Source organism: Sphaerodactylus townsendi, linkage group LG03 (genome assembly GCF_021028975.2).
Source record: "Sphaerodactylus townsendi isolate TG3544 linkage group LG03, MPM_Stown_v2.3, whole genome shotgun sequence".
In the NCBI taxonomy this organism is placed as follows: Eukaryota; Metazoa; Chordata; class Lepidosauria; order Squamata; family Sphaerodactylidae; genus Sphaerodactylus; species Sphaerodactylus townsendi.
Genome location: NC_059427.1, coordinates 178824418 through 178851278, shown reverse-complemented (window position 1 = coordinate 178851278; position 26861 = coordinate 178824418). Strand labels below are relative to the sequence as shown.

The following is a 26861-nucleotide window of genomic DNA, read 5'->3' as shown; positions in this document are numbered from 1 at the left end:
CGGCTTTAAGTCTCTTGATTTCTCTCAGAAATATGAACACACGGTTCTTCTCGTGATGGCAGGTGGAGGATGAGCTGGAGACGGAAGGCCTGAAGGGTGAATTTGACCGCAAGCAGGCCTCCAAGTCTTTGGCTTCCACCCTAAATAAGCTAATTGACAAGCTGGATCCTGGTCCTAAGAAAGGAGATAAGGAGGAGGAGCCACCCCAGCCAGAGGAGGAGGAAGAGGTGCCAGCAGTTGGAGAAGAAAAGGCCACTGAAGACAGTATGGTCACATCAGCAGCAGGTATGATAGCACGCTGACTACTCTTCGGTTTCTGTGGTGATCATTCCAGAGAACTGGCTGTTTTAGTCTGTTGCGGTAAAATGAAACTGAAGTCTAGTGGAATGTTAAATGCTCAAATAATCTGTGTTAGTCTTGTAAGGTGATGTCTGACTTCTGTCTTATTTTGCCTTTAGGATTGGAAATGTTGAGAATCCTTGTGCCAACCAGTAGGGGGGGGTGTGCCGGGAGCTAAGGGGACTTGTTCATAGACTTCCTTCAAGATTGCTGCAGGATGTTCAGGGGTTAGCGTGGTGTAGTGGTTAAGAGCAGGTGAATTCTCATCTGGAGAACCGGGTTTGATTCCTCCATCTGAGTGGCAGAGGCTTATCTGGTGAACCAGATGTGTTTCCGCACTCCTCCATTCCTGTTGGGTGACCTTGGGCTAGTCACAGTTCTTCAGAACTCTCAGCCCCACCTACCTCACAAAGGTGTCTGTTGTGGGGAGAGGAAGGGAAAGGAGCTTGTAAGCCACCTTGAGTCTCCTTACAGGAGAGAAAGGTGGGGTATAAATCCAAACTCCTCCTCTTCTTATTCTAAATAGCTGCAAAGACTTATGGGAACACCTAGAGATGGACAAGGCTCTAAGGCTAAGCTCTCCCTAGGCTGAAACTTTCAATAATTGTACTGCATTCATTAAGTGTTTTTCCTTTACAGATTTGTAAGATATATATATATAAACCCATATATAAATAAAATAAATAAATAAGATACATGGGCAGGCCAGAAAAAGGCTTGAAAAATGGACCTTGGTAGCATACTGGATTTGGGTCTAAATGTGTGTAGCCAGACTTTCCCTGCATCTGACCTTCTAAATCAGGGGTAGGGAACCTGCGGCTCTCCAGATGTTCAGGAACTACAATTCCCATCAGCCTCTGTTAGCATGGCCAATTGGCCATGCTGGTAGGGGCTGATGGGAATTGTAGTTCCTGAACATCTGGAGAGCCGCAGGTTCCCTACCCCTGTTCTAAATGCTTCTCTATACCTTATTGGACCGTTCCACTTTCAAAAGATGGATGTCTCCTATTTTATACTAGTTTTCCTCTGTTATGAGTCAAAAACACAAATGGAGGTGGGGGCATTGGTGGGATTCAAATAATTTAACAACCGGTTCCGGTGGTGGGATTTAAATAATTTAACAACTGGTTGTTCACAAGCACCATTTTCACAACCGGTTCTGCTGAAGTGGTGCGAACCGGCTGAATCCCACCACTGGGTGGAGGGAAGCAATCGTAAGCAATGTGTGGGATGACTCGACAGCCAAGAGTGCTGAGTTCAGCAAAGAAGAGTTGTTTTTTATATCCCACTTTTCCCAACCTTTCAAGCAGTGGTTCCCAAACTTATTTGGCCTACCGCCCCCTTTCCAGAAAAAATATTACTTAGCGCCCCCTGGAAATTAATTTTTTAAAAATTTTAATAGCAATTAAACAGAAAGATATATGTATTAACGTTTCTACCTGTGGCCATCACCCTGGATTGCTGCAGCACCCACCAGGGGGCGGTGGCGCCCACTTTGGGAATCACTGCTTTAAAGAGTCTCAGAGCAGCTTGGAATCGCCTTCACTTCTCCTCCCCACAGGAGGCACCTTGTGAGGTTGGTGGGGCTGCGAGAACTCTGAGAGCACTATGACTGGCCCAAGATCACCCAGCTGGCTTCATGTGGAGGAGTGGGGAAACAAACCCAGTTCACCAGATTAGAGTCTGCTACTCATGCAGAGGCAGGGGAATCAAACCTGCTTCACCAGATTAGAATCTGCCACTCATGTGAAGGAGTGGGGGAATTAAAGCTGGTTCTCCAGATTAGAGTCTGCCACTCTTAATCACTTTACCACACCGGTTCTCAAACTTACCAGCTCATTGGGAAGAGGTGTCATTTGCTTGCTAGTCACAGAGGAGAATGCCCCCTCCTGGTTTGATTCTTCTGAGCTGAGCTGCCAATCTTCAGAGAAAAGAGGAGAAATTATTCTTCATGGCACCATGTGGGTCTTTTACATCACTTGTTTGTTTTTTTAATGTTCTGAATCTTGACATTACGCTGTAAATATATTAAAAATAAGTGCTTGCTTTCCATGCTACCATGTTCTGGCTCATTATGGGGAAGAATCCAAACAAGTCTCTAGTCTCGATCATCCTACATTACTCTACTCTTACCCTGCAGTGGCGTAGGAGGTTAAGAGCACTTTTCAAACCGTGTATCTATATACATGGCAACTAGGAACAAATTAAGTAGGTGTGATTCCCAGCCCCCCCCCAAATCTGCATGCCTGAGCCCTGTGCAGTGAGGCGTTACCTAGACAAACTGGGGCCACTAATTGCAGATTAGCCTGGGTTTGCTCACCACATGGGCACGCCAGCTGGGGTGACCTTGGAATGCCTAGTCCACAGGTCGTTTCAAAGTCTAGAATCTCATCAGCCATCCACCCTACCTCACAAATCTGGATTTAAAAGTCTGGGGAAATGCTAGGGTGTTTGTTGTGAGGGAAGGGCAATTATTAAGGTGTAAGCCTCTTAAAATTTCAGAGTCTCCTGCAGGAGACCCTGCAGTGATGCCACCACCTGGGTTTGGTGGGAGAGTTTGGTTTCAGGGGGGATCCAGAGTTATGGACCCTCAAGGTGTAGCCCCATCTCACCTTGAAACTACATTGGAAGCAATGGGGATGGAGACCCTCCCTTTGGGAGTCCATAGCAGACTCTAAACAAAGCACTCACCAGAGAAATCTGGATTCATAAATCAAACTCTTCTTCTACTCTTAGAATTCTTTTGAGATGCTAGCCCAGGGAGTGAGGAACCTAGAAACTCTCAGATGTCAGAACTACCAATTCCCATCAGCACCAGCATGGCCCAGTGTGCATGCAGCCAAACTGATAGAATTGCTGGATCCTAAGTTATCTGGAAAACCTACTTACAGACTTCCTAAAATCTGAACACTTTCAAGCCTATTTTTGAGAAAACACTATACATGCAACTCCCACACAAAGCGAACCTGCAATTAGTTGTTACAAAGGGTCGTCCCTGGAGCAGCTGCCCACTTTGCCTAAATCAGAATGCTGTGTTTTGACCCCTGTGCAGAGTTGTGTGCATGTGTGATGCTTGTGAGGAGTAACAAAATTGGAATCTGCATTTTCCCATTACAGTGGCAATTTTATTTTTACCGTAGCTGGGAGAACTTGTGATCTACATGAATGCAGTTTGCTAGCCGTCTAATATGGGCTTCTAGGTGCTTGGCAGCTACCTGTTTGTAATCCCAAACTGTCGGGGTTGAGGGGGGGAGGGGAATGAACAGGAAGTATTCTTAGTCCCATGATTCTGAACTGAATTCTTTTGGTGGATGCCTTTTTCCTCTTGCGGCCTGGGATTACCTCTTTGCAAAATGGTCTGAATGTTTTGAAAATCTTGATGATAATCAGATCAGGGCACTGTAGCAATTTTCTTGCATAATTTTGGGTGCAGATTTTTCTTTTTTTAAACAGATAGTACATTATTTTATGGTAGATATTTATACCCTGCTTTTCTCCCCAGTGGGAACTGAAAGCAGCTTATAAAAACATTCATCTTCTGTGTGTTTTAACCTCTCATCCCTTGTGAGGTAGGTTAGGCTGACAGGACAAAGGTTATCCAGCCAGCTTCCATGGCACAGTGAGAATTCTAATCTGGGTCCTTCAAGATCCTAGACTAGCATTCTTAACGCTTTCCTTCCATTGCCTTCTGATGCCTCTCTTCCAGATGAAGAGTGACTCCAGATGGGAGGTGTGGAAAGATCAGGGACTCCGCGAGAATCAGCAGCCAGGTATTGGCGGCTCTAGCAGAAGCTGACCTGCAGAGTTAGAGAATGAGCAGGGGACAAGCCACAACTCGCCCGCCTCATAAGTAGAGAGTGTTGTGAAGGACCTGTTGGAAAAGGAGGGCCTTAAGGCAGAAGGTAAGACAGCCATGGGTAGTGGGAGATGCCAGAGCCTTTCTGGTTTGGCTGGGGTGTCTTTTTGTGTTAAGGGGCATTCTTAGGAGGAAGCAGGCAAGGTCATGAGGTCACTGCACGCCTACAAATGCAAACTGGAAGGAGTCAAGGGTCATCCTGAGCCAATAATCTGAAGACTTATTTTTGAAGCTGTTCCCTGGAGGTCAGGGTCATTCACATTTGCTTATTCAAGGAAGTGGTTTGGCAAGAGACACGCATCAAGCAGGTTAAGCCTCTGGTACCTTCTTCAGTGTATAGAATCTTGGATTGTCGGATTGGAAGTATCTGCTCAAGAGCCTGGAGAACTGCCAGTTTTGGTGTCCTGACCCTGCAAAAGGCAGTTTTCCCATGTAGTTCCAGAGTCCTTTCTGACTTCTGAAGTCCCTGCTTGGCTTAAAGCAGTGGTGACGAACCTTTGGCACTCCAGATGTTATGGACTACAATTCCCATCAGCCCCTGCCAATTGGCCATACTGGCAGGGGGGCTGGATGGGAGTAGTCCACTGTAATCCAATTATACACTTGGATCAGCTCTGCAAATTCTCCACTGTGAGCTTCAGTGTCAAAGTCGCGATGCCAACCCCAGTTTATAGAAAATCAGCATTCTTTTTCCCCCTGGCGTAATCTTGCTGGGAGGTAGCCTCTTGACCACATGACTGTTATCCCATATGAGTCCCGTAGCTCTTGGAGTAACCTTGCTTGGAGGCAAGAATGCAGGCAAGTTTGGCATTTTCAGCAGGCATGTTGCTAGATCTAAACCTGGGGTCCTTCATCCTACTGGTCTTTCTTTAAGGATGATGCCAGTTAGAGGCGTGAACTGGCGGCTGCCAGTGTACCTTGAAGCTTGGGCCTGCATGAATGATTTGGGCTTCATGAATTATTCCCGCCAGTTCTCCTGCTGCTCCATCTCTCCCTGTCCCACCTCCTAAGTCCCAAGCCTGTAACTTTTCATACCAGTTCTAGAATTGGGGGGGGAGGCTGCCTACGAGCCAGGAGAGCCTCCCTCCCCAAGCGTTTCCACTTGTCATTTGTCTGAAACGTTGACAGTTCATGGGGCTACTAACAACTGGCTGGCTTTGTACCTGGGCAGGTAATTAATTGAAATTAAGATGACGTGGCTACTCGGGTGGCCTTAGTGGCCCGATGCATGACGCACCCACTGGCTGTCTGAAGAGGACACAAAGAACCTCAAGGACATTTTCCTCAACATTTTGGTGAGAACCTTCAGATGTGGCAATGGTGTGAGGGGAAGTCCTCGTACCCTCTCCAGGGCGGCTTTCTCAACTGCTGTCCAAGCTGGAAGCTCTTTCTGCAGTCGCAGAAGAACTGGACTCCTCTCGCGATGGATTTGGCACGTGTGGAGGGGCAATCACTCCTTGACATTATCTTCGTTCTTTATTTTCTTTCATTTTGTGTCTTAAAAGAGGTGGCCCTGTCGTGAAGTAAGATGAGGTGTCTGTCTCAGGTGGATTTTAAAGGTGATCATTGTAGATGTTATCCCATGGCCACACTGTGGCCTTTGTTCACTAAACCTTAAGGCTTGGTTGGGCAGAGTAGACTATCTCCATTTTTTATTTGAAGATCCAAAGTCCTCTTCCTCTCTTCTTTCATTCCCTGTTCATGAATTTTTATTGGGCTTTTGAAGCAGGAGCTCTCCTCACTTCCTGTTCAAATGTTTCATAAAAAGTAGGGCAATTACCTCATACCTTACATCTGGCTTCGGTATTGAAGCCAGCTTTGAATACACCTTGCGACTGACAGGCCTTCAACCGTTTTCTTCTAGGCTGAAGGGCAGTTTTCTCAGTCAACCCTGACTGGCTTTTTCTTCCCCTAGGAAAGAAGGACTGTAGAGAACCCTTGAGTTAGAATGAGACAGTGGGTGCTTGAGCTCAGGCTAGTTAAACATGGCTTCACATCCAGGATCTTGGTTATTGTTTTTCTTTTGAACTGGGTTGAGCAAAAAGAATTTTGGCCATATTGGTGGGGGAGGTTGGGGTTTATTATTAAATAGATGGGGTGGTTTCTAGGGCTGTTTCTGCACGGTCAAATAACAGCGCCCCAGGGATGCTAAAAACTGCATCCCTGGGGAGAAGTTCGCATGCAGCAGCGCCGTCCTCGCACCCCCCAAGCAGCGCGAAGGTGCTGCTTTCAAACCCCACTCAGGGAGCAAAGTTTTTGCAAAGCAGCATCTTCCCGCCGGCGCGGTGCGAACAGCACCGGCGGGAAGAGGCTGTTTTCCCCATCCCCTCCACTCATCTCTTCTGGCAGCGTCGCTCTGGAGGGACAGGCCCATGCTGTCCTCCGACTCCTGGAGGTCGGAGGGTAGTGTGGGCGTGGCCCTCCAACAATACTACCTAGCGATAATGAAAGAGACGAAGATAGCTCCGTCGCGGAGCGCAGCTCCTGCTGGGGAGAAGTAAGGACTGCTCACCGCATACATAGTGCAAAACTTAGCCCTGAGCCTCCACCAGCATAATTTATGCCAGTGGAGGTTCGTTTCCGCACATGTGTGGAAAGGGCCTAGAATCCAATATTGGTCAATGCAGAGGTGGAACGCTCACGAGGACATGTGGGGTCACATGTCCCCGGTTGCACGCCAGCTGGTCCCATGGGGGTGGAGAATTTGCCTCCCACACCCCTTCCCGCCCCACCAGGCTGCTCCTTCAGCTGACGGAGCCCTGTGGTTGAAGGAGCAGCCTGACTGGGTTGCTGCCGAACACCCCTTGGCCCTGCCCCACCAGGCTGCTCCTTCGACCAGCGGAGCCTCTGCCAGGGCGGTGCCAAGGGGCATTCAGCAGTGCCAAGGGGTATCTGGCAGCAGCCCAGCCAGGTAAGTGGGGCATAAAGGGGGGGGGGCAAAGCAGGTTTTGCCCTGTGCGCTATTTCCCCCCCCCCCTACACTTCTGAGTCAATGTGAGGTATATTCCTGCCTGCCCGCTTCCTCTGCAGTGTACTAATCTCTGCCAAATTTTGCTTCTGAGGGAACCCTCAGGAACAGCATGAGAAGGAAATGTGGGAGTGGTTTGCAGCTGCAAGGAGGAGTTAATGGAGATTGTAGTCCAGATCTGACCCTATCTTTGTAACTTTTTGCAATTTGTAGGAATTTTCTGCTTGTCACCTTTGGAGTGCTCTGTAAACTTGACTGTTTTTGGCAGTCGTTTAAAAAAACTTATTTATTCTGTGTATGACTTTCAGGAAGTTAATTCATGCCATTGCTATAAAGGAAGTTGACAGGAAGGAAGCTGATTTCTTTGAAATGTGGTGTTGGAGGAGTTTTATAGATACCGTGAACTGCCAAAGAGACAAATAAGTGGGCTCTGTGGTGGCAAAGTGCTGTTAAGTCATAGCTGACATAGTGACTTTCAAGGCAACAGGAGTTTGGAAATGCCTTTGCCGAGAGAGTTCTGAGAGAACTGTGACTGGCTCAGGGTCACCTAAGGCTTCATGTGGAGGAGTTAAAAATTGAACCAGTTCTCGAGATTATAGTCCTCTGTCCTTAATCACGGTACCACATTAACTCTCACAAGTGGGTTTTAGATCAAATTAAGCCTGAACTCCCTAGATCAGTGGTGGCGAACCTATGGCACTCCAGATGTTCATGGACTACAATTCCCATCAGCCCCTGCCAGCATGGCCAATTGGCTGATGGGAATTGTAGTCCATGAACATCTGGAGTGCCGTAGGTTCGCCACCACGGCCCTAGATGCTAAAATAGCCAAACTGAGGCTGTTTCTCTTTAGTCATGTTATGAGGAGACAAGAGTCACTGGAAGAGATAATAATGCTTGGGAGAGTTGAAGGCAGCAGGAAAGGACAAAGATCCAATAAGGGATGGACTGACTCGATCAAGGAAGCCACCGCCATCAGTCTGCAAGACCTGAGCAAGGCTCTTAACAATGGGATGTTTTTGAGGAAATTGATTCATAATGTTGCCATAAGTCAGAAGCAACTTGACAGCCCTTAACCCGCACACACGTCTGTGTGAATCCTGCCTGATCTTGTGCTCAAGATCAATGGTGGTGCTGATAATAGTGATAATAGTGAGCCCAAAGGGGTAGCAGGGTTTTTGATAATTTTTAAACCCATGGCTGAGTCAGCAAATGGCTCCTAAATGCCTTAACGTAGGGGTGGCCCACCTATGGTGCTCCAGATATTCATGGACTACAATTCCCATCACCCCTGCCTTGAAGCTTATTTGCCACTCCCCAGAGCTAACAGTGCCTCTATTTCCCTTTTCCCTTCAGATCCAGGGCACACAAAGGGAGGCGCACAAAGAGCAACAGCGTCAACGTCAGCTAGAAGACAACTACCGCTTCGTCTGGGGGCACAGCCAGGAAGAGCTGCAGGCAAACGGTGGTGCCGATTCGGAAGATGTGGATTTCTGAAAGCCCTTGACCTTCAGAACAGAACTTAGGCAACTGTGGCTACTCTCTTGTAGGACGTGGCTGGCACATTTTCTTTCCCTGCAGGATCGGCGTGTTCACGTAGAGGCACAGTCCCGCTTGAATCAGTACAAAGAAGGGGAAGTTGGCCAGAAGAGGTGGGATGCACCTCGCTCCCAGGAATAGACCGCCTTTCTGAGACAGGTTCTTGTCGCGCAAGGCTCTTCTGAACCCCCAATTGTTCTTCCAGTTTCATCCTATTGACTTTTCCTCTAGACAGAAACTTTAAGCACCTTCCCCTGCCTTTTGCAGGCTGGCTGTGCTTGGCATTGGGAATGCACAAACCAGGCTGGCCACCTGATGGGCAGTTTTGAGTGGCACATCCCTCCCACCCCTTCCCCCCCATCCCTTCCCCAAAGCAACTTGGCCTGAAACTGCTTGGCCTGTGGTACACAAAAGGAGCTCCCTGTGGAAAGCCCCTAAAGGTAAACCCGAAGTGCAGGTGGAAAGCTAGAACTGGCAACCCTCCCTTTCCCCAGATCGCTCTATGCTCAGAGGAAACTTCACCTGTAGGCTTGTGTGTTGACAATGTCACTTGCTTGCCTTGAATTGTCACAGCTGCAGGTGGTGGTGAGGATGGGCAAAGGAGGAGCCCGTTGTTACCCTCCCTCCCTTTCTGCTCTTCCGGCACCACCTCCTTCCTTTGAAGAAAGCATCGTTCTGGCCCTTCCACTAGTTTACTTCTAGGCTGCCTTCATTCCGTAGTGCACCTTTGGACTTAAAGGAGGCCAGCAGAGAGCATACAGTTCGGAGGGGGCAGGGCATAGAGAAGGCGACTGTCTCCTCTTATGGGCACTCTCTTCTGGATGTGTTTTCGGTCATTCTAGGGCCGTAGACATAGGAGCAAATGGACTGTATGAAAAAAAAATACAGCTTTGCCTGTAGTCCATGTGGCAAAGCCCCGTGTAGAGTGCTGGCTGTGTTTTACTTCTGTGAAGTCTTTGAACTGCAAGCGTGGCTGAGGTCTCTTGCAGATGGACACTGACGACAATCTACTTCAAATGTTGATTCAGGGCTACTTAACGGGTGACTGGAGGTGGAGCATTCCCCCCAGGGAAAAGGTGGAGTGCAGCCAGCCAGCCACCCACCTCATCAGCATACATGGGATATTTCATTTTTCTGTCAATAAATCCAGCTCAACCCAGTCTGGATTTCTGTGTCTTCTGCTTTTTTGTTGAGTGTTTGGTGTGATCTGGGAGTATCAGATTATCCCAGGGGTAGGGAACCTGCGGCTCTCCAGATGTTCAGGAACTACAATTCCCATCAGCCTCTGTCAGCATGGCCAATTGGCCATGCTGGTAGGAAAGATTAACAATTCCCTGAGCTATGGGCTGGGATCCCAGACCAATAGTGGCATAGGAAGTGTGATACATCATTTCTTTTCTTTAATAAACCGGTACCTCTTGATGTACAAGTATGCCACAGGGTTGGGCAGTCATTTGAAGATCCCATCAGCTGTCTTGATTTTTTAAAAACCAGTTTGATTCATTGATTAAATAAAATTTTATACATTGCAAAACTTCCATGAAGGTGCTATAATGTCCCAGTTCAAACAATGTATTGGGAATGGATAGAGGAGCATAGAATGGAAGACCCAGAAAGCAAAAAGAATTCTTGGGAGGGGGTACTAAAAAATAAGGAGTTCCATTGTGCAGAGTAGGAAGCGGCTGTGCTGCAGTCAAAACTCTTCTCACAACCTGAGTTTGATTCCAGAGGAAGTCAGTTTCAAGTAGCTGGCTCAAGATTGGTTCAGCCTTCCAGCCTTCCAAAGTCAGTAAAATGAGTACCCATCTTGCTGAGGTAAAATGTAGATAAATGTGGAAGGCAATGGAAGACCATCCTGTAAGTATGATGTGATGTTGTAATGTGACATCACCCCATAGGTCAGTAATGACCCAGTGCTTGCAGACAGAACTACCTTTACTTTTACTGGTAGGGGACTGTTTTCTTGTCCCTGAGGAAAACTGGAAAAACTAGACATTTGGAGAAACGAGAGGGAAAAACCTGCAACTTGCTTTCAGTTCTGGAAACTCTTCTATCTGACTTATGATATCACTGCTGAACCAAAACCACCTCGATTACTGACAACTATGCTGGTTTATTACTAGTTGCAGTGTGTCTTTATTGGTTCTCCTGGATTTTAAGTGTAGTTACTAATGGTAACTTGGTGGGATTGCCCTGTGTGGTACAGTTTTGAGATGACTGCGTTCCTTCCTACCTTATGCCCACGTATTTATGGGATCCTTCAAAGCATCCCGCTGTCTAATCTCTTCATGAAGGTGCTGGGAGAAATCAGCTGGAGATCTGGAGCACAATTCCTGCCTTGCTGAGCGTTGATGTCATTTGATTCCACCTAGTGCAGTGGTGGCGAACCTTTGGCACTCCAGATGTTATGGACTCCACTACGCTCCATCAGCCCCCCTTCCAGCGCGGCCAATGGTGGCCCATGCTGGAAGAAACTGATTAAGTATGATCCCATAACATCTGGAAGTGCAAAATGCTCCTACGAACTTTAGATAATAAGGGGAGCATGACTTAGAGCAGTGGTGGTGAACCTTTGGCACTCCAGATGTTATGGACTACAATTCCCATCAGCCCCTACTGTGCCAGCATAGCCCAGTTGGTGACTGATACTGGCAGGGGTTGATAAGGGACTCATATGATCGAGAGTAAAGAATGCTCCCTACTGAACTTCAAATATCTAATTTGGCCCATAGAAGGTTGCGGATTAACTTCAGCATCTCTGTGTAAAAGGTTAAGGTGGTAGGTAATGTAAAAGGCACTTGCTTGAGACCCTGGGCAGCAGCTGCCTGCTGGAGTAGGCAATATTGACTGATAGACCTAGAATCTGACTTGGTATAAGGCAGCCATGGGTTGGTTTGTGTTCCTGAAGCTGAATCTCTATACCTAAGTGACCATTATTACCTCAGAGACCAGCATTGTGAAATCCACTCTGCTGTCAAGGTGAAACTGAAAAAAAAAGTCTTCACAGAATGTACTTTATTCATATAAACGCAAAGCTGTATTACAGGACCAATTGGATAGTGCAGAGGTGTCCAACTCTGGTGCTTTGGATGTTCATGGACTACAATTCCCATCAGCCCTTGCCAGCATGGCCAATTGGGGCTGATGGGAGTCTCGAATCCAGGAACCTCCTGGCACCTGGGGAGTTGGATACCCCTGGGATAGTGGATGATGTGGCTTCTGGGCCTCATCTTCTGTTCTCCCAAGGCTCTGTGTAGTTAATTCCACAGCCTTAGAAGTGTTCCAAAGAGGAATGACGTTTGTGTGGTATGAGGGAGAGATTTAAAGAATTGCAGAGTGGAAGATAAAAGATGAACTGCTCAAGAGACGAGACTGTGTAACGTTCTTCTAGGAATGGAAGGGGGGCAGTTTTCTCTCAGGTCCCTCCAGCTGTAGAACTAGGGTGGTGTGCTATGAATTTAGATGGCATCTTCCCTCCATTGTAGGGTAAAAGAACTGCCTTGGTTATATCTTGCTGAAGATCGGCCTTGATTTAAAGATTTCGCGGCTCAAATGAGATTTTTTTGCTTGCCAGTGTTGTTTAGTATGTGTGTGCCTCTGCGAAAAGGTAAAGTGCATTTTCTGTCTACGAAGCAAACATAGCTGCTGTCAAGATTAAATAGCACATCATCTCTAATTCAGCCACTGTAAAGAGTGAGTGCAGTAACCTGTTAGCCTGGGTGGAGAGTGGAATTTCTCTGCCACACTTTCTCTTTAAGGTCTGAATCAAGATATCAGTGTGGCCCTTTTGCTATTCCCTTTGGCGGGTGCTTAACTTGTGTCTCATAGCAAATGTTCGTGGCGCACATGATAAATCTGTTCCTTTAATCTGGGTCAGTCCTTTTACACTGCCCTAGTCCATGCTAGAGGTATTGTATAAAAAAAAAAATTTGTAGCGGTAGGCCTCCACGCAGAGGGCTTGCGACTACTTTAGTCCAGTTGGACCAAGCACTCTATATGGCAGTGATAAGCGAGACCTATAGCACACCGGTGTGCGAAGGTGGCACTCAGAACCCTCTCTGTGGGCCTTGAGTTCATCGTAATGAAATGCAGCCCCCACACACCACCACATCTAGGCTGGCCCCTGGGCAGCTGGGCTCGATTATTAGCAGTTAAACCTAAGACCTAGTTTTGGGGAAGCAGTGTGAGTAACCCTGTTGGTAAGCGGCTGTTAAAGCCCCACTGATTCATTCATGCAAAAGAACTAAAAGCAGCGATCCTTTACCTGAGATGGCTTCGGTTGCTGCTGGCAATGGGGCTTGCATTCTGAGTAAACCCTCCCTAGAACCGTGGTAATTCACCCGTTGGAAGAGATGTCATACGGTTTGGCTTCAAAGCAAAGCCACCGACTACCACCAAGCTTACTCGAGTAGCATGCGCCTCCAGAGCCAACCATTTTTCCTAAACTAAAATCTCAGTATTCAGGTTAAAGTGCGGTATTGGCACTTTTCGCGATAATTAAAAAATTGTGTTTTGGAGTTGCAGTTTGGAGCTTTTCGGTCTCGAAAAGGTTCGCCATTGCTGCTCTATGGAGAGTTACAGGTTTGCTGTCAGATCCTTAAAAGTCAGCAGTGGCGTAGTGGCTAAGAGCAGGTGCACTCTGATCTGGAGGAACCAGGTTTGATTCCCAGCTCTGCCGCTTGAGTTGTGGAGGCTCATCTGGGGAATTCAGATTAGCCTGTGCACTCCACACGCGCCAACTGGGTGACCTTGGGCTGATCACAGCTTTCAGAGCTCTCAGCCCACAACACCTCGCAGGGTATTTGTTGTGAGGGGAAGAACTAGAGATTATGAGCCTAAGATCTCCTACAGGAGAGAAAGGGGGGATATAAATCCAAACTCTTCTTCTTCTTCTTTTTGCTGCCTTCAAACATAACTGTGTCTCAGGACTGTACATGTGTTTTTTCCCCTGTGTAAGATGCCAAAATGCCTTGGCAGCTTTTAGTGAAAAAAGTATCTGATAACTGGACTTGTCAAAAATTCTTTAAATCCATTCATCGATCCTCTATGGTGATATGCTCTACAAGAGACGTAAAACCTCTGTGGTCAGCTATATTGCCCACCATGCACATGTCTCCTACAGTCCTTTGCCCATCTATGTCACTCTGTGGATTCAGACCCAAGGTCCTCCCCACCTCTCCGGAAGGGAGGTCGCCTGTCTTCTCATTAATTAGATCAGGGGTAGGGAACCTGCGGCTCTTTTGCCCTTGCGCAAAATCCCTTGGCTCCACAGACATGACGCCCTTCATCCTTGCCTGCCACTGCAGGTAACCTGGTAGAGGCTGGCGCACCAATTGCCCGCTGACAGAGCTGGGCAGTGCCACGGGCTTCCCCTCTAGCCCACCCATTTTGGCCGGGGCAACTGCTTTCCCAGCAGCGGCGGCAGGAATGGCCGCTGAAACCCCATCCCATACCCACCCTGCGGGGCAGAGAAGGCGCATCCATATCTGGTTCTCCAGAGATGGAAGGTGGAGTAAAAGGTAAAAAACCCAATATATGCAGTGTTATCTTTATTTTTAAATGTCAAAAATTATTTGCGGCTCCAAGTGTTTTCTTTTCCCGTGGACCGCCGGGTCCCAAATAGCTCTTTGGAAAGTGTTAGGGTTCCCTACACTGGATTAGGTGGTTGGTTGGCACTTTCTACCCCTGGGACAGGAAAGAGGTACTATTTTGAATTATTGTTGCAAATTTGGGGCACCTGAAAATGCCTACTGCAACTTCAGAGTCCGAGTTCATCCGTGTGGTAGCAAAAGTGCCATCAGAAGTTACATGACCAACTGATGATGGCAGTCTGGCAGAGTTTTGAGCCAAGTCACTATCAGAGGTTGTTTGCAGTTGCCTTTGTGGTCTCCCATCCAGGTTCTAACCAGGGACAAACCTGCTAGATCAGGCTAGCCTGGGCTGTTTTAGGTCAAGGCCAAGATAATCCACTTAGGTCTTTAAACTTTGGTTGTCCTTGTCCTAAACTTCTCTACCCTTGCTGCAGAGAGTCCTTCTGCCATTGGAGGGGTAAGCTGCCTGTGGCAGAAGTCCCACGTTCCCCTCCATTGGGGATTATGCCTTGGCTGTGCAGCCAGCGATTGTAGCCCAGGGAAACAGTCCAGGTTGCTGTCGTGCCATTGCACAGAGACTCGCCTATTTCTTAAATTTACTTCCCACCGATGTCTAGCTACGCAGGCACGCACAAAGGAACCCCCGCAGCCATGCTCACATCTCACAATACGACCATCTCCACCTGCATGGTTATGCAGATGTAACCTGCTTTTAAAAAATTCTTTTTAAGGGAAAGGGAGGCGAATAAAGCGCCTCCTGCCCGGCCGTTCACTCATAAGTGGCTGCACCCCAGGATTTTTTTTTTGAAAAGACTCACTAGTTTAGTGATTTTCAAAAAAACCCAGTTTGGGGAAAATAACTTACAGAAGGCAGAAACTTGTTTGAGCGGCAGGATGCAATGTGGAAGTTCCTCTCCAAAACAGGTTTTAGCATCCCACTATGCCCATATTTGTGGCCGTAGCCTGTACAGAAGGGGCTTTAGTTTTTACTCAGTCTTTATCCTTCCAAGTTGGTTAATTATTCTCTGGTGCCTCCTTCCTTATGGTGTGACCATGCTGCTTTGGGCATATGTTTCCCAGTGGTTCCGGGTCTTCTGCAAATTAACTGGTCATGCCACTACTTTCACTAGGCACCAGACATACCTTACTTTTGTCTTTTATTTTATTGCAAACATTCCACATAGTTGTGGAATACACTATAGTTAGGTTTGCTCCAACTCTTGGAGACCAACTTCCTCCGTCCAGACACTCTGACTGGAGGACCTGACTCATTGGGCTTGCCCCACAACGGACACTCCATGTCTTGTCCTTTTTTTTTTTTTTTTTGCTCTTTTTATGACCGGGATCCCCATCATTGGGGGATGTTCTTCTAATCCCGCCGCAGGGTAATCTGCTTTTAGGTTTTTCCCCAGGCCTTTTTTTCCTTTTGCTGTGCAGATTGCTCTGCAGGTTGCACAAGGTTCCTTTATGCCGGTTGTGGTGGGTTTTCCGGGCTGCGTGGCCGTGGTCTGGTGGATCTTGTTCCTAACATTTCGCCTGCATCTGTGGCTGGCATCTTCAGAGGTGTATCACAGAGGGAAGTCTGGACGCAGTGTATAACAGACTGCCCTCTGTGACATACCTCTGAAGATGCCAGTCACAGATGCAGGCTCCCAACCTTTTTGACATCGTGGTACCCTTGACCTCGCTCTTCATATCTCAGGGTACCCCATTTGATTTTTTTTTGCATTTTTTAGGTTTTTTTCCATTTTTGGCCTATAGGTGGGGGGAGTGGCAAGCAGTGGGAAAGCAGCATTGACAGCCACGTTGTTTGTTTGCCTAAATTCGACATGGATTGGGGGGATTTAAAGGGAGAGCTCCGTTTAAATCTACCCCAATCCTACACTGGGTAGGCAAATAAAACAAATGCTGTTTTTTTCGAGTGTTGTTTAAAGAGAGCCTAATCGGAAGCTTCCAACCCCCCCCCCCTTCAAAATCCATTTGATTCCGGGGGGGGGGGGGCAGGCAGTAGCATTGTCATGGGACCCCTGGGACGTGCTCATGGGACCCCAGGGTACCATGGAACCCTGGTTGAGAATCACTGGGAACAAGATCCACTAGACCACGGCCGCACAGCCCCAAAAACCCACCACAACCAGTTGAATCCAGCCGTGAAAGCCTTTGACAATACGTTCCTTTCTGCCGTCCATCCTTTCTTTGGCTTGCTTCATTGCTTTCATGATTATGGAATGGATTTGCTTACTATTTGCTTACTATCAGCACTTCCTGCTGATAACTTTGGTAGTTTTCATCACCTCGTTTCCTGCATTGTAACAGTGGCCTCCGGTTTTTCTGAATGACAAGTACCACGCCAAGTACTTCACTTCCAGGTCTTGTGCCTCTTAAGTGGAAAACAGTCTCTACAGGGGCTGTAACAGGGCTTGAACCTTGCATCTTGTGCGATTGAGTATGTTTTGGGCACTGGTCGGGATTCAAACTCTCTAAATTTCCCTCCTCTTTACTAGGTTTCTAAGGATATTACCTGCAGAGGAGTAACCCTTGTTGCTTTTTTTACACTCCTCTGGTGCTTTATTTATAATAGCATTTTATTTTCGTTTTTAGTATGCGGCGCTTCCAACTGTGGGATGAGGACATGTAGGTTCTAATCTATACCTTCTCTATTTATGAACTTTCATAAGGTTAGGATTTTTGATGTCCTGGCCAGGATTCTCTACTAGGGATTGTCTTTCAGTCCTCACGGCTCACAATTTTACCTTTACACTTGTTTCTGATGCTGAACATCTTTGCACTCCTTACATGTCTGGAATGTGGCTTTTCTTGGGTTTCCGTCTGTAAGGACTCTCAGGCTGCAAGAATGGCTAGCCAGCATCCTCACACTGCTTGTCCTTGCAGGTTGGTGGAAGCTAACACACTCTGTCTAGAGTGCATGGCTGCTCAATGCAATTCTACGGATCATGCCTCTGTCCAACAAAGGGCGATTCTTCTTTGCCACATACCTGCATGTATTTCTGTTGGGACACTTATAGAGAGCTCCCTGCTGCTTTATAAGACAGTTCTGGGGGACTGTCAATATGGGATGCTAAACAGCTCTTGGGAAGGCAGTCCTTTATGGTTTCTTTCATTGAGGGCTTCACACCTGCCTCCTTAACTATTAAGCTATTTTCCCCAATGTGGGACTGCACAGAAGCCATGAAGATGTTGCACTTACCTGTAGCTGTCGTTCATTGAGTGTTCTTCTGTGCAGGCACACATCCTTCCCTCCTGCCCTGCTGTGAACTCTCTGGAACCTTTGTTTCATGAGGTCTCTGGTGGCAGCATGGAGAGAACTTAGAGCTCCTCCTCCTTGTCATGTGATCATTTTGACAGGAAAGTGCCAGAAGAGGGGCACTCCTAGTCTGCTAGAAAGCTTTAGAAATCTTTAGAAAGCTTTAGAAATCTAGAAAGCTTTAGAAATCTATTGCAGTCCTAGTGTGTGGCTGCACAGAAAACCATTTGAGGAACAACAGTTACAAGTAAATGCAACACTTTCAATAAGGAGTGAGCAATAGATGTGGCCAGGTTTGCAGATGGCACATGGTTTAGGATGGTAGAAACCCAAAGTGACTGAAAAGCTCTGTGGACACATCTTCAAACTGGATAGAGAATGAAATGGCAAAAAAGGGTTTGATGAAAGTGTGGAGTGAGTTCTTTATTGGGGCAGAACTCCTAACTTCCTGGATGCATTGATAGAAACTGAATTTGAGTGGACTATCCAGGAAACAGATCTTGGGATTGTGGCTGTTTGCTCAACAAAAATTTGTATATTATCTCAGGTGACGGTTGATAGCCTCTCAAACAAAACTGTTGTATCATGTTAGACATTTCCTCAGGTGATCTCACTCATGTCAAATCTCAGGCTAAGTTAAAAAATTTAATCATTAACTGCTTTTTCTTGTACAAATGTTACTGCTCGGCTGTTCCAGGAAGCAATGGTCCGATACCAAGAAATGCTGGCCCAGATCCCAAGGGTTGCTTCCAATGCACCAAAAAGTTTGTCCACACAAAGTAAAATTTTGCATTGGCTTCTCCAAATAGCCTTTCCCCAAAGAAGCACTGTAGACTGCTTTTATAACTTTCCTCAGAGTGTGCAGAAGAACTCAAGTTTTGTTCCATGGTGTCCCCCATTAAGAGGATTTCAGGAATGGCTTCTTGAGGTGCTGGAGAACCATTATCCTCTGCTAGATGGACTGATGGCATAGGACCGCTTTGTATGTTCTGCCCCAAGATGATCAACAAATGCTTAACCTGACTGCTTGATTCTTGACAGTCTTGTAAGTTATGATCTATACGCCATTCTTTGTAACCTCCATCCCACTAGGGCAACTGATCTCTGTAGTCTGGAAATTCCAGGGGGACCTCGTGTCCTACCTGAAGGCTCGCATTCCTAATTAAACACTACTGATATCCTTCCCCCCACCCTGCCAAACCCTGTTGCCCAGGCTCCTTGGGATTTCCTATCCCTTAGTTGGCAACCATAGGGCCGGTGGTTGGGATTCACAGCCCTGTTGCACCAGTTCGGTAGAACTGGTAGCTAATTTTTTGTCTAGTTCAAAGAACTGGTTGTAATCCCACCACTGAGTCCTTTCGGAAGCGGTTGTTAAATTATTTGCATAGGGCCCCTTCCATTTAGCAGCAATTGTTTTCTGGAGCTCCTATGAAGAATACTGGACCCAGGTCTGATCCAGGAATGCATTTTCTTTTCTCTGTTCTTAAGCAAGCGTGCATGCTCAGGACTGTTATACTTGAACAGTCCCAAGATCTTGAGTAAGCAGTTTACATTTTGATGTTTGAACATGTCAGGCTTCCAGCAAAACAAATAGAGAAAAATAGCCATGCCCTTTCCTTGCCAAATAGAATGTCCATGATTAAGATGCAAAACGCTGACTTTTTTTGTTAAATAATAAATGAATGAAGGCATTTGGGAGGGGAACCACAAAGGTAGTCTGACTCGGATCATTAAGGTGTGACATATAACAGGTCTCTATAACCTAGCCCTTTTTCCATTGTTAAATAATGAATGAAGGCATTGGGGAGGGGAACCACAAAGATAGTCTGACTCGGATCATTAAGGTGTGACGCCATACTTTCTTGGGTCTCTATAACCTATCCCACTTTCCAGCATTAGAAACTAGGGTGAATGAAGGCATTGGGGAGGGGAACCACAAAGATAGTCTGACTCGGATCATTAAGGTGTGACATATAACAGGTCTCCAGAACTTATCCTTTTTTTCCATATCTTGTTTCCTGGATCAGCAAATCTTAAATTATATACTTTAAGGCTGGTCTGTTTGCAGTGTAGTGTTTAGTTAACATTCATACACGCACTTCACGAAAGCAATGCAGAATGCACCTATTCTTCTTGGCTTAGTAAAACAGGTAAGGTATGTACCCATCCATCAGAGCCCGTTTCCAAGCACTCGTCTAAATATCCTGGAGTTGAGAAACAGAAAAATGCCACGCGTTCATTACAAAGAGTTTTAGCACATTGTGCTCTCGTGTCCTGTAAAGCTGGTTTGCCCCATGATATTTCCCTCATCTCAGGGTATTCAAAAATTGCCAAATTGGAGATTCTTTTCAAAAATCATGAGCCCACCACCATGCAAACACCACTAGAGTAGGACCTGTTTATTTTCCCCGCCTGCTGCCTGATCTCCCTGCCCCACTGCCTGATCTGCCCACCCTGCCATCCATCCCCCTGATCTCCGCACCTGATGGCATGTCGGGCTGAACTGCTGACCATTGCACACACACCCCTTCCCAAAATGTTCCCACAAGCATGTCTTCTGCTCATGGTATCGACCAGGTGCCCTTTTGCCTGGTTAATCAGGAGTAGAGTCCCAAAATGTCCTCATGGAGTACCCAAAGGTCCCCGTCATCCTTTCTATACATGTGCTGGTTGCTCGGAGCACATAGCTAGGGAGATGTGCACTTTGGGTCTAATGTTGGTGGCATATCTTGTTTTCCACAAAAACATGTGAATGTGAATGATGCTGTGCCCCATTGTTTTTTGCTGACACTTGCCGTGTTGAGCCCTGTGCCGGGCACTATCCAGAACTGAAAGAGGGGGGGGGGCTTCGATGTTCCGTGCTTGCTGTGGGTCAACCTATCAGGAGCACAACCTTTTCTTGGGGTGGGAATGGCCCGAAACGGACTTTGGGTGGGAAAACGGCCAGTTTGAATTCAGTGTGAAGGAGGAGTTGGCAGCAACTGCTGGTGTGGTTGGTAGCAGTTGGCATGCACGGGCGACAATGGCTGGCACGGGGGTTGTGTTGCCTCCTTTTCTGCGCCCTCCCCAAAATCGCTGCTCTCCCAACCCCATCAGCAGCGGTCCATCCCTGGGCCTCACTCTCTGGAGCATCAGGGCCCTTGCTCTCACATATGTTGTGAAGCACAACACGTGCTCCTCCCACGACTGCGTCGACACTGTCGGGCATCACCTAACACCTCAGAAGAAAGGAGAGGAGGAAGAAGAAAGGAGGAGGAGGAAGAGGATTTATATCCCCCCTTTCTCTCCTGTGAACATGAACAGTTAGTCCATATCAGATAAAACAAGCTGCCTTTCTGTCTGCAAGTCCAGAGAACAGGGTAAAAGGTCCTATCAGCACGGTAAGAATCACACCCCTAATTTAAGCACATATGAAAAGAAGGAGCAGAATATGTATCTTCAGGTGAGGTCTGGAGTCGTCGTGGGAATGTCTTGGAGATTTGGGGAGAGAGCAGGAGGGTCACAGGAAAGGGCGGAACAATGTGACTGGCAGCTGTCCCTTTGAGGTAAAGTTATTCAAACTTATATAACTGTTTGAATTGTTGTACAGAGCATGGCGCATGAACCCACTGTGCCTATTTCTTTTATCTTTCTTTTGAAAAATAAAACCGGTTTGGTTTTCCACTCTTGGGCTCATTCCGCACACGCAGAATAATGCTCCTTCAAGCTGCTTTCAGGGCTCTTTGAAGCTGTGCGGAATGGCAAAAACAGTTGTGAAAGCAGCTTGAAAGTGCATTATTTTGCGTGTGCGGAATGAGCCTTGGTGTGTTTTATTGGATTGAAAAATCACACCAGGAAAATGAACCTAGTGGCCCCTGGGGCCATCACTTCCCAAATGAAATCTGCTGCCAAAGCACGAGTTTCAATTAAGCCTGCCTAGGATCATGTCCTCGAGAGAGTCCACTATGCACCTAAGAGAGTCATAAACGAGTTCAGGAGGGAAAATTCCTTCAAGACGGATATCCTCTTGACATACGTTCTCTGGGACTTCCCTGGAATATGTTTCGGAAACTTCAGCTGGTTCAAAATGCTGCATCGTCGCATCCGAGGAAGTAAGTTCTGACTCACGCAAGCTTATGCTGGAATGAACATTGTTTGTCTTTATGGTGCCAACTCGACTTCTGTTTTATTGACGTGCCACAGCTAGCCTCGTGTTTAGCATTAGTAAGACCATATTACGGCAGTATTAAAGTAGCCAAACTGGTTCTTTATATGGTCCTGAACTGAAATCAAATAGTCAAACAGATCACAAAGACCATCTGCTCCCATAACCGTCCCTGAGATACAGGATCTATTTCCTTGTTTGTGGTTTACCTGATTTCTGGCAGAATGTGATTGGACACAATGGAGGCCAGCTGCCAACTTCCTAGTACCTGGATGTGTTTTTGGTCAGCGGCCTTCGAATGCCTGTGAACTTGTATCCCTGCAAATAGGACTACACCTAGACCAGGGGTCTGCAACCTGCAGCTCTCCAGATGTTCATGGACTACAATTCCCATCAGCTCCTGCCAATTGGCCATGCTGGCAGGGGCTGATGGGATTTGCAGTCCATGAGCATCTGGAGAGCCTCAGGTTGCAGACCCCTGACCTAGACCCTTTCAAACAATCCTGTGATTTAAAAAAATTAAACTAAATTTTGAAAGACCTCCGTTCTTTTTACCTTGTTTGAATAGCACATGATTCTAATTGACTACAATTTTATCTCTCCCATGGCCAGTTCACTGCCCAAATGATCCAAGCAGATGTTTGGGGTGTGCCCCAAATTGAAAGAGAGTGACACTGCAGGAGGAACCAACAGGTGTGGTGCAACTGTTTTCAGGTGAGTGGCGCTTCCTCTACATGCCATCTTAGTCCCTTGTGCAGGGGCATGAGAGGAGGCAAGCATTGTCTCTTGTGCTTCTACCACCTATAGCCGCCTCTATAGTCCTCCTTGGATGAAAGTGAGACCATGACCTTTCTCTCCTGCCACCCACCCAGGCTCCTGCATTCCAGGCAGGTTGCAGAAATATTTCCTTTGCACGCCACCCTGGAGACAACCCAGGTGAAAGGTGAAGCTCAACAGGTATATTTATATATAGATCCTGTTTGCAGAGTAATGAGCAGAATGTAGCTTTGTGTGGCACTTTATGTTGAGAACAGTTATCTTGATAAAGACCAGCCTTTTTACCTCAGAAATCATAAACAAAAGAACTTTGGGGTGCTGTGTGGTTTCCGGGCGGTATGACCATGTCCTAGCAGCATTCTCTCCTGACTGGCATCTTCAGAGGATCTGAAAAGGGAGGGAGAGGAGGGAGGTGAAGGGGTGGCATGCAAGGGAAGGGGAGCGAGGGGAGGGAGCATTCTCTCCTGGCTGGTATCTTCAGAGGATCTGAAAAGGGAGGGAGAGGGAGGAGAGGTGAAGGGAGGAATTGGCATGCAAAGGGAAGGGGGAGGCGAGGGGAGGGAGCATTCTCTCCTGACTGGCATCTTCAAGAGGAGGGATCTGAAAAGAGGGAGGAGGGGGGGGAGGGAGGGGAGAGGAGGGAGGTGAAGGGGTGGCATGCAAGGGAAGGGGAGCGAGGGGAGGGAGCATTCTCTCCTGGCTGGTATCTTCAGAGGATCTGAAAAGGGAGGGAGAGGAGGGAGGTGAAGGGGTGGCATGCAAGGGAAGGGGAGCGAGGGGAGGGAGCATTCTCTCCTGACTGGCATCTTCAGAGGATCTGAAAAGGGAGGGAGAGGAGGGAGGTGAAGGGGTGGCATGCAAGGGAAGGGGAGCGAGGGGAGGGAGCATTCTCTCCTGACTGGCATCTTCAGAGGATCTGAAAAGGGAGGGAGAGGAGGGAGGTGAAGGGGTGGCATGCAAGGGAAGGGGAGCGAGGGGAGGGAGCATTCTCTCCTGACTGGCATCTTCAGAGGATCTGAAAAGGGAGGGAGAGGAGGGAGGTGAAGGGGTGGCATGCAAGGGAAGGGGAGCGAGGGGAGGGAGCATTCTCTCCTGGCTGGTATCTTCAGAGGATCTGAAAAGGAAGGTGGGTAGGAGGGAAGGAAGGTGGGTAGGTGGGAAGGAAGGTAGATGGGAAGGTAGATGATAGATAGAGGGAAGGTAGATGGATGATAGATGGATGATGGATAGATAGATAGAAGGAGAGGATGGAGGATGGATGGATAGATGGATGGATACTCTGAAGATGCCAGCCTCAGATGCAGGCAAAACGTCAGGAGAGAATGCTGCTAGAACACGGCCATACAGCCTGGAAACCACACAGCACCCCAGTGATTCCGGCTGTGAAAGCCTTCGATAATACAAAAGAACTTATACTGAGAAAGAGACTATATACATAAAACAAAGTATCACTTACATATAGATACGTTCACAGCTCATTGTTCGGTTACACTTTGGTTACCATAACAAGTATCGCTTACAATATTTAACGTTCAGTCAGAGGCTTTTTACATGGCTTTGGTTAACAGAACACTTAACAACAACATTCCTCAGCAGAGACAGAGAGCAACTGTTTTCAACTGTCTCTCTTAGAATGTTCGTTGAGATCTCCCAGAATTCCCTGCTGCTGCTGCAAGGCTGTCAAATCCAACAAAAGAGAGGGAGGGTCTTGGGGGGAGGGGCTTGATAGTTTGAGCTCACTTTGATCTCACCCTTCTTCCAAAGAGTGTACAAGGCAGGTGTACACTGTTCTTGCCCTCCACTTTATTCTCACAACAACCCTATCAGGTAGGCTGAGTAGGTAATTTGACCAGAGGTCTGTATGGTTTTAGGCCAGTCCTCTTAACCATGCTACCCTGCACTGTTGCATTATGTTATGCTGGCACTACCTCTATGCTTAAACCAGTCAGCAAACAGGGAGTCTGTGTTTATGTGAGAACTGAGGTACCCCCCTCCTGATATATAACAGTCAGATATATTAGTTTTAAAATATCACTTATGAAATGCCCACATGAATTGTGGCAGATGAGGCAACAGACTCTCTCAGATGTGGAAAACTCTAATCTGACAATCGAACAGAAGGGGGGAAACAGTTATGGCAGTTCAAAGTGTACAGCTGGCAATCCTGTTCACTGTTTATCCTGGAAAGAGAGCCACATGGTTTCTTGCTGTCCCTGGAACAGGTCTGAGAAAGAAACACAGTGCAGTTCCATTTGCATTTGGTTTCCCTGTTGTCTCTAGGCCAGGGGTAGGGAACCTGCGGCTCTCCAGATGTTCAGGAACTACAATTCCCATCAGCCTCTGTCAGCATGGCCAATTGTGGCCCATACAGTGAAAACTTTGATGGGGAGTTCCCTGAACTATCTGGAGAAAACATGATTCTCTAAACTCAGTGGTGGCAGTGAACCTTTGGCACTCAGATGTTATGGACTACAATTCCCATCAGTAGCTACCAGCATGGCCAGTTGACACTTGCTGGCAGGAGCTGATAATGAATCCACTGTATCTGGAGTGGGCTCAAGAACCGCCCTGCAACTGAAACCCTCTCTTCTGCCTCTGAGAATCTTAATCTGGCATCTCTGGTCAGGGATGGGTCCTTTGCAAGGCTGTGGGCACCAGTTCACAGCCAAACTGTCTCCTGACATAGGCCTGTTGGCTAGGAACATGGGTTTATTTATTCTGCGCTAGAATTGGAAAAGAACGGTGCTCTCGCTAATGAACTGTATGACAAATCAGTACTAGACATTTATCTAGGTTAGGGATTTGTGTCTCTTGTTCTATGATAAAACTGCTGATTCAAAAACGGTTATACTTCTTTGACAATGTGGTGGATGGTTTTGGCACCATTCGGAATAGAGTGCTTTCCTCAAGGCTCTTCACTCCACAGTGAAGTCGCAGTGGAATCTCCTTGTGTTTCTCTGTTTACACGTGAGGAGGCCCCCCACTGCCTGCTGCATGGTTTGCCTGCCCCCACTTCCAGGTTGCTCCCAGTTGGTCACAAGCTTGCCAGCTTTTTAAAAAAGCCCTTTAAATTTTATATCAATATTGTTCATGTCACTATTACTATTACTTTTTTTTTAAAGCTGGCCATCTGTCCTGTGGAAATGTCTGCAAGAAGTGGGAGGGGGGACTAGAAGGAGCAAAAACCCTTTAGCCAGGGAAAACATCAAGGGTTTCCTGCTCTTAGGAACCACGGGGCTTCTGGGATCTGGGGCGCCATAACTGTGAATGTGTCTGCAAGGAAAGCCCTGCCTCGAAGGAAATGTACCCTTGCTGTGGGGCACAGCACCAGTGTATAATCAGACCAAAGGCTGCACATGTGTACCTGCAGTTAGGTGAAGATTAGAAACCAGTGGCAAAATGCATTTGATGAGCTTCATATTCCAATTACTCAGATTCAGAAACAGTAGGCAAAGTTGAACTGAGGAATGTGGGCAATTCCTATTGCAGTGGTGGCGAACCTATGGCACTCCAGATGTTCATGGGCTACAATGGCCATGCTGATGGGAATTGTAGCCCATGAACATCTGGAGTGCCATAGGTTTGCCACCACATTGGCCACCACAGTCTTATACAGTCTTATACCCCCCCTGTCTTAATGACACCACAGTCTTATACCCCCCCTGGGTTTTTTTTGGGGGGGGGCAATTTTAGTTCTCACCTGTGGTGTCATTTTTTTCCAAGTAATTTTTATTTATCTATAAAGAACAACAGGTAAGGAAAAGAAAGTTAAAAAGATAAAAAGTAAACATGAACAACAATAACAACAATGATACATTTTAAAATGAATACAGAAGAGATAAAGAAAAGGGAAAAATAAAGAAGGAAAGACAATGAAGAGAAAAACACAAAGAAGGGGGAGGGGAGGCTGTTTCTAAGAAATCTACAGCTTACACTGCTAATCCTGGATTTTTTCCTCAGAATTATTGAGTCTGAAATCCAAACCCCTTCTAGTCCACCTGCCAAATTTAAGGTCCTCAATATCTGGGGAGGCAGGAGCTAAGAAAAACTTGCTCTGCAGCCAGCAAAATAGCCCCTATCAGAGATGTGTAGTTTTAGGGGTACTCAGAGGCTCAACCAGAGTGAAAAGCCATTTCACCACGATCTCGAGAAGCTGAAGCCCCAAGTGCCATTTCCCATGCCTCTGCCTACCTCAGTGGGTTGTTGTGAGGATCAGATGGGGGAAAGGGGAAGCATTCTAGGACACTCTGGGTCCTTTGCTGAACATGAAAGGGTTTGTTTGTTGGTTTAAGATTCTGGATCTAATTCACGCTGGCCTATGCAACTGTCGGCATAGCTGGCATAGTATGGCATAGCTGTATGCAACTGTATGCAACTATGCA

At 47.1% G+C, this 26861-nt stretch overlaps 1 protein-coding gene across 1 annotated transcript in view; it reads left to right on the top strand.

Annotated features, from left to right (window-relative positions):
• Positions 1–4239, top strand: part of OS9 (OS9 endoplasmic reticulum lectin) — a 39167-nt gene extending 34928 nt beyond the window's left edge. Inside the window, exons 12-13 of the mRNA XM_048491252.1 lie at positions 63–285; positions 4046–4239. Coding sequence (XP_048347209.1) covers positions 63–285; positions 4046–4056 — 234 coding nt within the window. The 3' untranslated portion in view covers positions 4057–4239. The remainder of the gene's footprint in view (positions 1–62; positions 286–4045) is intronic.
• Positions 4240–26861: the final 22622 nt, after the last annotated feature.